This window comes from Pomacea canaliculata, linkage group LG10, assembly GCF_003073045.1.
Source record: "Pomacea canaliculata isolate SZHN2017 linkage group LG10, ASM307304v1, whole genome shotgun sequence".
NCBI lineage: Eukaryota > Metazoa > Mollusca > Gastropoda > Architaenioglossa > Ampullariidae > Pomacea > Pomacea canaliculata.
In genome coordinates, this window is record NC_037599.1 from 1,906,878 (window position 1) to 1,923,420 (window position 16,543).

General features: G+C 41.0%; 2 protein-coding genes across 8 annotated transcripts in view; both read left to right on the forward strand.

Moving 5' to 3' along the window:
- The window catches only part of LOC112573966, a 31,890-nt gene extending 23,329 nt beyond the window's left edge, over positions 1-8,561 (forward strand). For 4 of the 7 annotated variants that reach the window (XM_025254706.1, XM_025254708.1, XM_025254707.1 and 1 more), the window contains one exon: positions 5,911-8,561. In XM_025254706.1, coding sequence (XP_025110491.1) covers positions 5,911-6,472 — 562 coding nt within the window. In that variant the 3' untranslated portion in view covers positions 6,473-8,561. Of the gene's footprint in view, positions 1-2,203; positions 2,702-3,715; positions 4,719-5,910 lie in introns of those variants that run through there. The other 3 variants (XM_025254711.1, XM_025254705.1, XM_025254710.1) reach the window with 3 other exon arrangements.
- Positions 8,562-10,366: 1,805 nt separating this feature from the next.
- Positions 10,367-16,543, forward strand: part of LOC112573132 (phosphatidylinositol 3-kinase regulatory subunit alpha-like) — a 116,264-nt gene continuing 110,087 nt past the window's right edge. The window contains 4 exon segments of the mRNA XM_025253203.1: positions 10,367-10,506; positions 13,280-13,505; positions 14,364-14,565; positions 15,520-15,667. Of these exon segments, the coding sequence (XP_025108988.1) occupies positions 14,416-14,565; positions 15,520-15,667 (298 nt within the window). The 5' untranslated portion in view covers positions 10,367-10,506; positions 13,280-13,505; positions 14,364-14,415.

A 16,543-nucleotide genomic window follows, 5' to 3' on the forward strand; every position in this document is an offset into this window, starting at 1 on the left:
AGACACAGATGTAAGTGCTAAATGTACATTTGTGTGTCCGTCGATGTGTTTGTACATGCATTTTATGCGTGAATGTTAGTCTCGTGTGTGTGTGTGTGAGCGCGCGCTTGATGTTAGTAACATGGGAAGACGAGAAAAATGTAAATTATTTTGTTGTTGTTGAATTTGACAGACAAAACTGCTTCGACCTCAAGGCGATTTCGCCATCTGTGTGTGTGTGTGTTTGGGGGTAGACCTGGGGGAAGATGGGGAAGGGAGGATGGGAAGGAAGGGGAGTAGGTGAGGATAGGAATGTCGCTGATCCATGTCGCCCTAGGTGTTGTTTACTGTTGCTGGTGTCCTCGTTTCTTGTTGTTGTCTCTTGCTGTTGGTGTCCAGCAGGCTGCAGGTCTACAGTGGGGGGAACTGATCCCCCATGTTGCCCTCTTCTAGTCTACTAGACTACTAGAGGTACTAGACTGGCTTCTTCTGATAGAGGACCTTGATATAGTCTGTCATAGCTTTTCTTTCTAATATTATTTATGTCTTTACAGACGTGATGTTTGTATGATTTGTCACCTTTACACTTTGTGTTGTTTACATACAACCCTGATCATACTTTGTGTTCTATGATATGAAGGAGCCTCACACTTCTTGTGGTTTACTTTCAAAGACATTTTTAATTTATTGTATGGTCTTCCGAGGTTAGCAGTCGTATTAATTCATTTACGGCAAAGTTTATGTTTTGGTTTGGTTTTTTTTTCTTAGTTTTTTGCTTTTCGGGTAGTGGGGTATGCTACCCAGTTTGTAGTCTGTTCCTGCTTATAAGGATCTTGAATTTGGATGGTTAGCCACCATTGTTACATCTAACGACAGTACAGCATTGGTGGGTGGGCAATGACTAATGTTTCGTGCCATTCTATATTTATTCACCTTTTAGTTCTTCTTCTTGCTTGTTTTAATACACTCCAGCAGCAGATGTGAGGTACTGTGTCTGTCACCACAGGAGGATGTATGAAGGTCTTTGAATCCACTGAAATCTTACTTTCTGTCATCTCCTGTCATATAAGTAAAGCAAAGTGTGGATGTTTGTGGCGGACAGCGGCTGAAATCTCAGGACACTCACACCATTGTTTCCTGTCCCCACCAACTTTGGCAGGAATATTCGTGGACGACATCGCAATTTGATGATAATTGGTATTAATGAGAGCGTGAGGAAAGCCAGCGAGTGGGGATAGAAAGAGCAGCAACCTCAGAGAAGGAAGCGAGAGAGAGAGACAAAACCGGAGGAGTGTAGTGGCTGCCTTGTGTACCACCTGTCAAGGTAGAGAAGGGGCATCAAGAGTATCAGTGTTTGTCAGCTGAGTGTTGAATTACATTGACACTGTGGGTGAATAAGCTTGATTCCAACTAAAAGGATACAAGATGGTGACAATGAACTCAGAGCTGGAATGACATTAACTGGGAGGGAGGAGACTGATGTTTTACTCCGAGCCAGCAGGTAAGGCAGCAAACCCTGTAAACAAAGGCCACAGACCGAAAACAAACAGCGTGCAGAGACGAGATCTGAACCCAGGACAGCCAACGCTCACGGTGCTAACCCGAGAAAGGCCGGGTAAAAAAAGTTGATTTTGAACACAAATAAAAGGACTTTGGTGAGTGATGGCCACAAACTGTTGTCTTGACAGTGCCTTCAAGACTGTTTACTGTCATGGGTGCTGTATACAATACGGTGACATCGACTGTGTCATTGACGAGCTTTAAAGAGCTTCACTCTGTGAAGGAACAATCAGTCTTCCAGGTTCAAGTGTCGGAGGATTTCACCCAAAATACACTTCTTAACCGAAAAAAAATGTTTGTACGTAGAAACGTTTGACCAAGTTTGACAACATTTTTACTTGTATGATATACAAACGTTGCTTCTTGTTTCGCCCACTTTGCTGACCGCATTCACGTCTGCTTCTAGACCAACCGCTCCCCACACCTGCCTTAGATGATCTGGTCAGTAACGGAGAGTACGTTGCCTGGCAATAACCTAGTGATTACAGCAACAGAATCTTCATCTGAACACTCCAAGGTTCGATACCCATTGCACGCAGTGTAGCTGACCCAGCTATGTAAAAGGTATTTGACTGGGAAAGGTCAGTCAATCGTCACAAAATGTTGAACCGAGATAAGCGAGAGCTCTGTAGCCTACTTTTGCTTATATGGCTACGTGTGCACGTGCAGCTGTACAACCAGACGGTGAACCACTCAGCCACCCGGCCAAGGTCAAGGGGTGTGACGTCAGAGAGCAGCCACCCCGCCCCGTGAATGTCACGACGACGACAAGCGACGACAGGTGACAGCTGCGGGTGACTGCCTCCTGTGTGTGTTGCACCTCTCGTTCTTTGAGCCGGATGCCGAGGGCATGACGTCGCTACAACCCATGACACTTGACCTCTGACTTCAATGCCCTTTCTTTCTAAAATAGATATTCATAGTACGGATCAACGCCTCCCAGCTCAGGGAGTGGCCTGGGAAGTCGCAGAATGCCACGGAGAGGGAGAGAGTATGAGACACGTTTGAACGGAATCAAGAGTTTCAAGTGAATTATTTTTATTTCTATATTTATGGAGGGAGAGGGTGGGGATGAGTGCAAAACCCGGGTTTGTTTGTTTGTAGTAGCGGGTGGAGGACATCGATACATCTGATCGCGGTCGCTAAATGTGGCGAAACCGAAGTGAAGACCGAACTAAATCTTTCAGTGTAAATAGTTGCTCAAAGTTGTTTTTTTTTTTTTTTTTGGTCTGTCTTTGAGCGAATAAAGCGAGGAAGTTGTAGAAACTGTACTAGAATGTGTCGGTGTGTATGTGTGTGTGGCCCAACACTAACATGCGAGGAAATGTGTTTATTGCGAAACACTAACATGTCTAGAATGTGTGTGACCCAGTTCACACGATGATGTGCCGATGTTTGTTTGTTTGCAATAGTTCCTGGACCTGCGCTGTCTCTGGGGTCAGGGGTCATAAAGGAGATACGAGAAGACCATAATAGTTTTTGTTCCAGTTTATATCGCTCGAACCGTTAAAGATATTTTAGAATGTCGAATTTTAAGAGTTTGCTCCCCTCCCTGGAAAGATAGTGAGAGGAAGGTATAAAAGTGAAGTCTGGCCTCGACCGTGGCCTTTGACACGAGGATGACGCCGACCGCCATCAGTGGGTGTGGGCGAAGCGTGACTGTCGCAGCACCTCAAAACATGACAGACCACCCTTACCCCACCTCTACCAGTCCCCGTGGTGGAGGGCGAAACCTACCTGCACATTCAGAGTAGTTGTGATCGCTCATTCACATCGTCTAACGGACTAAGGTGGGATTTTGTGAGACCTGGCATTGCGTCACACAGGTGTGGCTCGCGGAAGGAGAGAAGTAGGTATGTACAGTTCTTTAGGCAACCGTGGTATTTAGCTATTCACGGAGATAAACAGTCGGAGGAGAAGCTGGGTGGAAGCGTCCCAGGGTCCATGCAGTGCTCAGTAAGTGCTCAAGTATGTGTGTCCATACTTTTGACGATGTTTGTTCGTCTGACAGATTGATGAACGTGGCTCTGCCTCTCTTGCTGTCCCATTCTTTCCTTTTCTTACACCCATTACACTCACCCTGTTCATTTCTTCTTCTTGCTTCAGTCCCCTCCCGTCCCTGTACCCTTCCTGTCCTCCCCCGTAATCACGTGACCTGACACAACCCGTTTAGCTGCCTCGTGGCGTGTTGAGACACCGTCACACGCACAAAACATTACAGAGACAGAGTAAGCCGCTAAGTATTAGCCTCCTACCTCACCTTGGGGCACAGTGGGGAGGCAGCTGGTGGCTGTGAGCTTGCTGAATTGCGCATGCGCAGTTTGTAATGAGACTTAAAGGACTCATGGGTTTGCACATTTTTTGTTCTAATAATTGGGTAAAGCTCGGTGCAAGATTTTATTCTTGAAATGAGGATGAATGTCTCACCACACACCGCTTCCGGTCTCGAGATGCACGTCTACAATCATCACGATCCACATAAAGAGGTCAACAACACAGGGTACAAGGGTACATGGTTACCTTGCCAAGTCAGAGGAGGAGCTGTAACCACGTGTTAATCAGGTGGATCTGTATACGGAGCCTCGTTATGTGCGTTATGATGTGTGTAGACGTGTGTTTCTACAAAGAGTGTCTTCACCCACATCCTGGGCAACAGTACCCTGCACTGAGATCAAACGAAAGAATTACCAAAGAATGTTGCTCGCCACCAGGCCTTTAACGCCTTCGTCGCTGGGTACAGCTACTTGACTAGGGAGGGGTGGTGTTGTGAAAGAATTTTGTCTCATTGTGATCACAGCGAGATTTATAAATGCTTTGCTGTCTGAATAGTTCCGGCAAAAGCAATGCTCAGCGGCTCACTCGCCAGGCTGCATGTGGACTTCATGAGAAACGGGTGCGCTTGGTGTGGTGGGCTTGGTGTGGTGGGCTTGGTGTGGTGGGCTTGGTGTGGTGCGCATATTTCCCTTCATTATACAGTGGGACGTGCCCTGCCGACTCTATCTGCACAACGACTGTGACTACCTTCCCAGCTGCTGCCTCCAAAGTGACAAGAGAACCCGGGTACACTTTCTCCCACTTGATTCCTCCCAAACAACCAGAGGATGATAATAAACAACACCCACAACGGTGATTCCGACATTCTGAGATTTTAAACAAATCTTGCGTGGGCTGACGGTGTAGTGAGTTCATTCATCCATTATTTTTTTAAAAAATTGTTGTTTGGTCATTGGCGCATCTTGTTGATGTCAGCACGTGTAGAAGTTGTCCACTGGTTGCAGGTCAAAGGTGAAGGTGCTAATTAGGGAAGTTTGTGATGAGGTCACTGCTTGAAGGGGTCAGGTGGAGGAGTAAGAGATGTCAGCACGTTTATCGTGTGTTTGTCACATGTAATGTTGGAAGTAGTAGGAAAGACATTATCCCTTCAGGATGATTACGTTAAAAACAAACAAAACAACAAACAAGCAAAGATGCAAACACTTCAGCTTCACTCATATAGATAGTTACAAACACACGTAAACCCACGCGCGCGCACACACACACACAGGCACACGTGCGTTTTGCTTTTTTCCTTCCAACAATTCTGCTCGGTGAGATTAAGCCTAATCTGTCTTCTTACATTTTTGAGATAACAAACATGTTCCTGACCCTCTTGAAACTCTGAACTCGGGAGATTGCCCTCCGTGACCTCCAAGGCACCGGCTCCTTTGACCCCGCTGCCCCACCCGCTAACATCGCGTCTTTGTCGGGTGGGTGACGTCAGGTGGACCGACAGGTGCGCCGTGGACTCACCCACGTTCTGTAAAGCTGACGTTGCACAAGGCCGGGGGCAGGGTCCAAACAATTCGTGACTGTTAGAGGCTGACGGGTGGTTGTAATGATTGAACTTTGCTTACCAATAATTTACAGGACAATATTTACATTGGACGAGAGGAGCTGCTATCGTCTTTAAGAGAACAGATAGCAGATGCTGCGTTCTTTCTTTCTTTCAGATGAGATTGGTTCACATAGATATTCATGATTTCGACGATTTTTGTACATTTTGTCACGTGCTTGCAAAACGGCCTCTTGGTACATGAATAGACCGATGTCCTGAACACTTAGGCTGGTTGGTGTTCGTTTCTTCGTTCTTTCGCTCTACCTTATCTCCCACTCCTTTATCTTTCTTAAACGGTATATTGTCAGTGACACAGTCAATTTTTAGTCCAGAATTATTAAATAGCGGATACAGACTGACAGATGCGCGCACGCTCACGCACACAGAAAATACACACACAAAGTAATAAACTTAATAACTTCAAGACAGATAGGCACATTCATGAGAAAGCCGTTTTAAAAAAAAGTTAATAATGGTCTATTGTCTTTTATCTCCAGGGCAACCAGAGCCATGAAGTCCGACACGAGTGAACGGGAGGAGAAGATCCGGTGGGACAAGTCCCGTCTGCACAACGAAAAGCTTCGCAACGGGCATCCACCCGCCTCGTCGCCTAGCAGCCGCAAGGTCAGCGGCACCTCCGCCGCCACCACCTCCGCAGGGCCCAAGTCCTCGGCGGGAGGTCATAGGTCGTCGCACAGCGGAGGTCAAAGGTCTCACGAGCGCGAGCTGCGGACGTCGTTCGACCCGATGAAGGACCTGCACATGTGGACGATGTGGCGGACCGCCGTCAACGGCCGCATCATGGACGAGGTGCGCAAGAAGAGCGAACACCCGAGTCACCAGTACCCGCACCTGCACCAGCAGGCGGACTCCACCCCGTACGGCAGCGCGCTGGTCCGGACCCCCCTCAACCGCTTCATCCGCATGGGGGACAGCTCGCAGAACCTGGCCACCATGATGATGGACCCCCACCAGCAAGGCAACGGGCACTTGCAGACGACCCAGTTCGTCTTTTACGGCGTACCCCGGGTAGTGTTAAAGAAACCCAAACGTCCTTGACGAGTCAAGGAAAGAGGACGGGTAGGAGTGGACTGTCTGGTGTAAACTCTTGCTGTCAACTCTGACAGCCACTGGCACTGCACCCTGTGTATGTGTGCTTGTGTCATGCGTGAACACGTGACCAAACTGTATCTTGCTTTCCGGTTCCTGGCACGGTCACGTGCCGAAGAAAGCAATGGTAAACTTGTGTCCTCTTCTGTCGCCCTCTCGTGTTGCGATTTGGTTTTGTAATATTCTGTCCATTGGTGCTATTAATAAAGTTCCACGAATCGGACATCGAGACCTCCTCCCCTTCCCTCTTCCCTACTTCCCCATAGACAATAACTTGTTATTTGATTCAACCATCCTCTTTCCTCAATACCTCATAATATATGTCTCGCTGGTACCAAATGAACATTGTTAAATAGGATCAAGAAGATTGTTAAATAAAGGCTTGTAAAGGGGTTTACCCGCCCACCCCAATCCTTCCACAACAGGAAATACCCCTCCACTCTTTCTTACATTCCCAGATATCGGCATGGACCGGCTCTGAACATTGTGCAACTCCTTTAGACAGAACTTCTTCTAATGACAGAGCTGTAGCACGAAGCGGTTGTTGCTGTTAATAAGTTTAATTAAATTATGTAATTTAATGATTGTTTTGATGTCACATTCACTACCAGTGTTCTAAGAAGTTGAAACATACATTTCGAAACGAGATTTCATGCAGAAAAAACAAAGTATATTGCAGATATCGAAATAGTTATTATATCGGTGATACCATAGAAACAAATAGTTTTGAATTGAAAGTTATGTTATATGTCTTGCCAAACCAAACAATTTCAAAGGCGAAAGAAATATGTATGTACATATTTTCTGTGGGAAGCAAGATCATGTCCACAATGCAGACCTTTTGTGCTTGTACACCTTGTTTGCTGTATATTAGGTACAAACCTTCTGTAGAATGTTCATAGAAATCTGGACACCACTTGTATTTTTTAACTTTCAGCTTTTCAAAGATGATATTTATTCTGAAACTGTACGCATAAAAATTATATTTTTCAGTTATTTGCCCAAAGGTGTAAATTGCCTTGAGCACCCCACTGCATGCTCACAACCAGATCCTGTCTTGCTCTTAGTCTGGATCTTCTATTTTCTTCTGTTAGTCATTCAATAGAACACGACGCGCTGTAATTCGAGAAGTGTTTGACCCCTGGCAAGTGACCCGTCGGGAGGAAGGGAGTGGATGAGGGTGAATATAAATTTAAAACTGTGACATTTCGATTTATTTAGGGTTTGGTAAGAGTTTTTGTGTAGGCAGAAACGGAACATCAAACAAACTTTATGACTGGCACAGTGTAGCAAGTGTCTCACATAAAACAAAGACTTTGCCAATGCTCCGGCAAAATGACAGGATACCAGGATACTATACTAAAGAAGAATATTTCATGTGAATTTTGTATGTGTGCGTGTGTGTGTGTGTGTGGGGGGGTGTATGAAGAAAAATGAGGATAAAAGAGTTTGCTATTGTTGTTAAAAATAGGTACTATATTATTATTATTATTATTATTATTATTATTATTATTATTATTATTATATTATTATTATTATTATTATTATTATTATTATTATTATTATTATTATTATTATTCAAACGTATCACAAACTCTTTTCTTTCGACATGTTATTTGTCTTATAGTCCATGTTTGCCATGGGACAGATTAAAGCGTTGATGCTGTGTCCTCCCACTGAGCTCTGTCTCTACTTGAGAAACATTTAAAAACCCAAAAATACAGTGTGGGTCTTTTGTGTGTGAAGTATCACAATGATTCTGGAAAAGCATGATAAGCAAACGTTTAAAGTTCATTTTACTTTATTTTTAATTAAATGATCCATTTTTACATGTTGCAAAGTAGATTTTACGACATGTTTACGACTTACATAACTATGAAAAAATTAAAAACCTGATCTTCAGTCTATTTAATATTCCACGAACCATTAAACAGGCAGTAAGCTCTCTCTATATATATATGTTCTAAAAGGCATGGAATGTGTTTTCTTTCCTGTCATCATTTGTAAGCTTATTTTTATAATGAAAGTATTGAAGTATTTTCTTCTTAGTTTTGCTAAGTGCGGAGTGTGTGTGTGAGAGAGAGCGTCCTTAAAGTTAATTAATACCTTATTCAGTTACGTCGTCTTTTTAATGAGCTGATATAAATAAATAAATAAATATAATAGACCTGTAAATAGTATTTTTTTATCTGTTAATGGCATGCTTTAGGAAAATAAGCATAGATGGACTTCCAACAGTCTTTACTCTTCTGTGGCGGCAGTGGCTGAAAACGATGGGCCTTGTCACTGCTGCGAACTATTTTATTTTGAGAACATTTAGTATTCTGCGGCAGACCATCATGCAATTGATATAAACGGTGAACTCTTCGATGATCATCAGTACTCCTCAAACGATATTCTTTCTTCTGTTGCGCAGTAATGGCTTCCGGTCGTATGGCTGTCATGTGGTCCATCATTCTATGCTATTTCTTAGAACTACTTTGCTCTGAAGGGGGATTGGCAGTGGTGGTACTCACTATTATTCAACACAGACATAATCTGCTTTTAATATTTGTCTCTAATCTTGTGTCTAGTTTTGAAGTTAGTCTGTCACCAGAAGGCGCTGTTTCTAGACTTACTCCAAGGTACTGTTTATACTTATTGTTTCGTAACAAAGCTAGCGAGTGTAAGATAGACAGGAACCAGGTGCGAGGAAAGTGCAAGAAAAAAGAGGAATCGCTATATTTTTGTATTTATATCTATCTATATATACACGAAACAGGGAATGAAAGGCGAGAGAAAAATATTGATCGATACAGAAATTTAAACTTAATAATAAACAGACTTTTTTTTTTTTTGCACAATAGTTCCTTCGAGTAGTTGGCATGCGTAGCAATCCAGATAAAATCGTCCTAAACAATTCTTTTTAACTATTCATAACTTCATCGTACTTGTTTTATATAAATCAAATAATGCAAGTAAATCAGTAGCATTGCAGAACACATACACACCAAATTACACACAGTCCAGAGATAGTTAGCCACATCTCACCCACCTTGCGCCCAGTGGAAAATATCTGTTTTTCAATTTACTTTTAAATACCCCTGCAGGACAACATGGAATCACGTTTTTATAGCCCTAGAGTTAATCGGGCAAAGAAATCATCACGGCTATGGCTTAGAAATGCGCTACATAAAGGATTAAAGGAAAACCGGAAAAGACGATAGTCAACCCGTAGATCACGAATATCTCTACAATGGAACATGCATATTTATGCCTACAGCTTTTTTTTTAATACAAATATTATTTGGATAATTTTGACAGAAGTCCTATAAGTTTGTACAATGACGACTTTGATCAGATGTGCCCTGGCAGCATTGGTGGAGCTAATTAAAGTTCTTCCAGCAATAAGAATATCCATCACTGTGAGCTGGCAAAGCGCCGCAACTCAGGGTTCCGAGATCTAAGGGAAATAACCAAGTTCATACAATTTTTATTTCAGTTCCCTCCCTTTCTTGTTGATGCACTGTCTAACGAGCCCGTAGCCCATAAAATCTGAAACATGAAAATGGCTTGGAGAGAAGAAAAACTAGTAGTTGAAGACTGAACATTTTTATAATTCTCGCATTCATCACTGTGTATTCGCCACACATAAACTACGAGTTTTTCTTATAGCACCAATTCAGCCGCGCGCAAATACACGCTCGAAATTCAGAAACAAAATATAAACATTGTACATAAAGATCACGTCTCTCTTCCTCCTCCTCTCTTACTCTCACTCACTCACAGACTCGTACACACGCGCGGCACCAACGATGCGTTTGCTTGCCCCTGTAGAAGGGAGGTAATTGAGCGTCACGTGACTCTAGCTTCCGCAACATGGCGGGACTCTCATAGCTTCCTGAATTACCCGAGGCAACTTTTTATCTGCCGATCGACGCCTGTCGTTTTGATGTGCAGAGCTGCTTCTTTTCAGTTTCAGTCGAAAAGAAGCTTGGAGAAGAGTGAGTTTCTTTTCGTCTGCGTTACATCGTGTATAATTAGCATCCTTTCGTTTTGTGCGTCAGCATCATCATCAGTTGCTGTGACACTGAAAGCTACCTGAGAGACAGTGAATGATGATGATGATGTAAGAGTATTCGTTCTGTGTAAAAATCAGGTGGGCTTAAAATAGATGTAAATTGTTTAGTGTATTTATCACAGCTATTTAAGAAATTTTACAGCTTACAAAACTGTACAAACATAGTAGAAAGTACCCTGTGACCTAAGTGAAAGCAGTAGATAAGCCAGTGTACAGAGAAAAAGAAATATAAACAAATACATAAATATTTGTAAGAACTTAAAAAAGTCAGTAAAATATCTCCTTCTGAATTTTAGTGAATGAGTTTGTCCTTTATTTTTTAATTTATTTATGAATTTGAAGAGAGGCATAAACATAAGTACCTCAAATATGCACAGAATTATAAATGAAGAAGATCCTCCAAATGATTTCTATATATTTTATGAACTAAATGAGGAGTGACTGTATTTATTAAATTATTATGTATTGTATTATCTTTATGTACACTGATCATGTTACAGTAAGTTATAATATAACTATATAAGTTAAAAACAGCATAATTGAAAAATGCATAATCAAAACAGAATCAGTAGGTTAATATATCCAGACACTCATTCTAAATATTTTTGAGGATACATTCAGTTATATTTTTAATATACTCAGTTGTCTGATAATAATAGACAAAGTGTCCTAGCATAAACATTGGAGCTGACCCTCTCACACACACACATCCACATCATTACCGTGATTTTATGTATGCATGCTTTCTGCTTCAATAGAACTGATATCAGTGGGTATAGGAGGCTGTATATTCAGAGCTGTTTTATACTCGCATCTGTCAAACTACCTTCTAGTTATGTACTTAGCTTAAAAAAAAATGTTTCCTAGGATTTGTTTTTTTATGAATTGCAAAGACTACTGATTGCATTTGTAATTGACAGAAGACACCGGTCAGGTTGAAATGCTGTTGCAACATTCATGCTGGAGAAGTTAACAAACATAATTATTTATTGAATGGAGTGTATAGCTGGGTTCAGGCCCTTAAAATCTAGTTCAGTATAATAACGCAATTGCCATAATAGATTGGTAAGAAAACACATAATTGATGACATAGGTATCGTCAAATCAGTTAACCATTGAATAAGAATCATAAAAAGCAGTAAGAAAGTGTTTGTTATCTCTGTTACGCAGAATGTTTAATACCATTTCTTTTTAGTATTGTTTCTTTGACTTAAATTTCCCCTCCATCTCAGTAGTGCTTTGTATTTTTGTTATAGTTAGTATTACTTAAATTAACACTCTGCACCCATAGTATTCAGAGTATGTTACTGACCAAGGAGTAGAAACCAACTGTAATTGATGGCTAGAGCCAATGTAATAAGGAGAAAAATGGATTATGACCTAACATTTAATTGTGTGACTGTTTATTCTACAAGATAGCGCCTTGCTTTTAAGAAGGCATGAATGTGCTTTACAGCTTTCCAATTTTGTGCACTACCCTTTAAAATCAAAATGCATTAATCATGGAGAGAATGAGACTCTACTCCCTTAGCTATTAAGTCTGTAGTTATAACCACAACAAAGAAGTCTGCACCCAGATAATACCACTTGCAATGGAGACTGCTAACCTTTGGCACATAGTTCTAGAACTCACTGATGTGTCTAGTCTTTTTCAGTACTCACATCATAAAGTCTTTTGTTAAGTGTTTTGGCTGAAGGAAAATCATTAATCTTAATTACACTTGGATTTATTAGTATGAGATGAAACATAAGTAGTGAACATAAAGCTTTCTGTTTGTTCATTTGCAACTCACTGGGATGTGTAGTTTTCAGAGGGATTTTGAACAATACAACACAATGAGGATGCTTATTGTAATGTCCATATTTAAAGCATGTGAACTGATTGCGATTGGGTGAGAAGTAACTGCTTCCATGCAATTGTAACAATTTTGCAGTTTTTTTTTAAAACTGTGCAGGATAACCTGCAGTAATTTAGTAGGTATTCACTATTTTGTATGGGATAGCTGAGTTGCTAGAGCAAGGACATGCAAGGTTGACTGCATGCTTTTTAGATAGTTCTGGACCTTTTAGTGTAGCTAACCCAACTGTTAAATGAGTACCTGACATCAGAGAGGTTTGGGGAAGGAAAAGCAGCCATAGAGAAGAGAGAGGACATCACTGTCATTAAATATACCTCAGTTTCTAAACTACCCATAGGTTTTTGGACTCGTTCATTTATTCGTCCCTTGATTGGTACCAGTCATTAGTGGGGAGCATATGAATAGGTGTGGCAGCCGACAAAGTCCAACACTTATGGACTTCTCTTATCTTTTATGAGGAGGGTGCATCTTTGCTTTTTTCATTCATGTTCTTGCATGTGAAGTAATTTTGTGTACACAAATAAATTGTTGCTTTTAACAGTTGTTGAGCATTATATAGATAGGGTGTACATTGCTCATCCCTTACATGTAGTGTGCTTTAGTCACATGTCAGTTTTGTTAGGTTTGTATGCACTTTTTGTTTTATGCTGAATGGTAAGAAAATAATATGAAGCAAAGTCAATGGGTCTTAATGTTAGTAAACACCTGTGACCTTGGTTCAGCTCTTGGCAAACCCTTTTCCCCTATGATTCCCCTGGTATAAAAGTGTCATGTATGTAAGGATCCCGTTTGGGCTCAGGCTGAAGTGGAAGAGCATTTTATTTTATGCTGTGTCAGGAACTGCCGGCTGTGTGATATCACCGCTCGAGAGGGCAGTTCCGGAAGCATCCAGTTCGCTGGCTGTCCATATACTGCAGGCGACTTCCTGTTTGTGTGGTGCGTGCGCCACATCCATGGCCTCTTGCATGTGAGCTGAAACTGAGGCATCTGGGGGGGGCCAGGTCGGGGAAGCTCGGGTGTAGGAGCCAGGAGCCTGCCCTCACAGCTGGTGGCAAGCTTTGGGGTGAGTGCGTGCTTGTGTGTGTGGGTAGGGGAGGTGGGAGGAGTGCAGAAGGAAAGGGGAGGGAAGAGAAATGAAGGGTGGTGGAAGGATCAAAGAGACCGGACAAAGACACAAACAAAGGATGCCGCATGCAACGGTTCTCGATATCATAACTGTTTCATTTCGGCCGGCAGTTATTGAAAAACCTTGACCTTTTTGAAGTTGAATCAACTTTCACACAGGCAACTGATCTTTGGATTTAGTTTTCTTCTCCCAGCCATGTTGCTTTAAGTCAATGAGGTACAGAAGGTGAAGGAGCAGAGATGAGGGGCTAAATATTAACTACAAAATTATTATTCTTTATTTACTTTTAAAGTTTCATAAACAGCAATTATTGGCTTAATCCATCAAAGCTAACATTGATTTTCCAAAAAGAGTGAGTATTAAGTGACGGAAATCAAAGGCTCAATCAATAGAAATTCAATGCACAGTATCTGTGACTAAGCAAGATGGATGACCAAAAGGCAAAAATAAATTCAATATAATCTGATACAACAGCAGGTGATCAATGTAGAGCATGCAGGATCAAGGAGAGAACTGGGGATGTTGGGAACATAGTAATTACTTTAATAATGATGGCGATATGGTATTAACATTATTAATGTTTATTGGTTTTCCTCTGTTTTAGTGAAGTTTGCTTTCATAAGTTGTGTTTCTTATTATTTTGTAATGTCTGAAGCAAATGTTTCATACACAGTTATTCTACTGATCAAAGATAAATTCAAACACATACAAATGTAGGTTCAGCCACATCACACAGTGTTTCATAGAAGTGCTGAAGGATTGAAGGAAAAAGTGTTCATAATTTTTTTCTTACAGGCTGCCCTCTGGAGTCAAAACACGGCAACAATCTGGTGGCAGCAATACCAACATGGATAAATATTTATATGAGGGTTTTTACAGCTACAACCCCGTGGAACACCAACATGATGATGACTATATTCCTGTAGACCCAGGAGATCACATGGAGGTTGAGACGCCACTTGAGTTTCCTGTCGAGGGCACGATGGAACAGCCCAAGGTAATGTTGGAATACATTTCTAACCATGTTCTAAGAAGAAAAAGAAAGAATTTGAAGGTGTTTTGAAACGTCTGTTGACACTATCTTTTCCTTCATAGACATAGTTTCTTCTCAAAAGGGACTGAACTTGATAGGACCAAGTACATTATTGTTTCCACTTTCATTCAGTTTCTGTGTTTCAGATAAAATAGGATAATATTTAACATTTTTATCCTATCAGTATTTGAAAGGTAGGAAATGATATTAAATTAAGGACTAAAATATCCAAACTTGAACATCTTTGGTCCTAAGGAATGTCTTGTGTAGTGCAGTGGATTTAATTTGTTTTATTCTAGTACTAGCAGTTTGACATACAAGACGATGAACTTTAATTCAATGCCTAAAATATTAATTCTGGGACTATATTGGTGGTCGGCAAAATGAAAATGATTTAGTACTTCAGATATTTTCCCCTTGGGATGTAAGCTAAGGGACTTAAGTCATTTTCTCACTCCATTGATGTCTACTGTAAACTAATCATAATTACCTCCCTTATATTGCTTGCTACTTTGCCGGTTACTACGTTTGTTTATTTCTACTTCCTGTAACGTGATAGTTTCCCTTATATTCCAAAACATATCAAATTTCAATTTCATGCATTCCATATAGTTCATTTGTTTTAGAAGTTGACTGACCTACTGTCATTGAAAGTGACAGGAAGCGAAAAAGGAAAATGAAGGATTTTTTTAAAAAAAAAACACATTAAGGAGAAGCAACAGTTAATTTTGTAATAATGTGATATTTATTTACCAGTCTAATGGCAGATCTAATTTGCTTTATATGAAATAACTTTGACTTGATAGCTACTTCTGAATAGCGTTGCATAATAATTTGTAGCTTTCTGCTCTTTAGTTAGTAACTTAGCTTCGAGTCTGAAAAGGAAGTTGCACATATTTTTAATAATTTGGTTTACAGGGATGGTTGAAAGGACGAAATTTAACAAAGGGTGTTACAGGCCTTTTTCCAGGTCATCCCTATGTAAAGTTCATCCGCAAAGAAAGCCTTTCCAATTCCTTAACACACAATCGTCCCAGTGAAGCCCCATCACCACCACCAACAGATGGTGAGTACATTGTATTTTTCAATTTGTTGGCATTTGCATCTTGGTCTGGTCTTTGCAAGGTTGCATGTATTTCCAAAGTGCTTTCAGCACTTTCAGTAGGTCTGGAGGGGCTGGACATTATTTTTCATTTGTTATGACTTGGTGCTTACCTAGTTCTTATGTGTTTAGTCTACGACTCTATCGTGTTTAAAATTCATGATTAAATGATTGATCCTTCATGAAAATTTACTTGATGTTCTGGGATGTTTATTCTCTAAAAAGCTTTGTGCATAAAAGGTTTAGATCAGTCAAAAAAAAAAAGGAGAGAAATACAGTCAGTCAGGAGAAGGTATTTGCTTATTTCGTGCTTCTGGCACCACTAAATACAGTGAATGCTGATTCTCATGTCAGTCAAAGTGACACTTACCCTGCATGCATCTTAGTGTTCAGATAACTTGATGTACATCACATGATGAAGTTGTTGCAGTCAGGAGCTTGTTAGCAGGCAATCCATCCAGCTCAAAGCTCACCATGTTTAATATAATACTGCAGGCTTTCTTCCTTCAAAGCGGTTTGGATAGCATCATTACAGTTGATACCCACCCATTGTTGTGGGGAAAAGAAATGTTTCCTTTCTCATTCTTCCATTTGTTTTAGAAACCAGCATTCATGTAGAGGTGTCTTTCTTTTTCCCGTTAAGGATCTGGCTTGGGGTGGAGCAGGAGGGGAGAAGTGAGTGAACGTCTCATTAGTATCAGTCCAAGGACATATATTGCACACAGAGGTTCCTCTAAATGAGCAGTCCTAAATTGGATTTGGAGCTAATTACAAAACAAAAAGACTTTAAAGTCCTGCCTGTTTGTTTTGTTTACAATATTTCAGTTTTGTAATGATCAG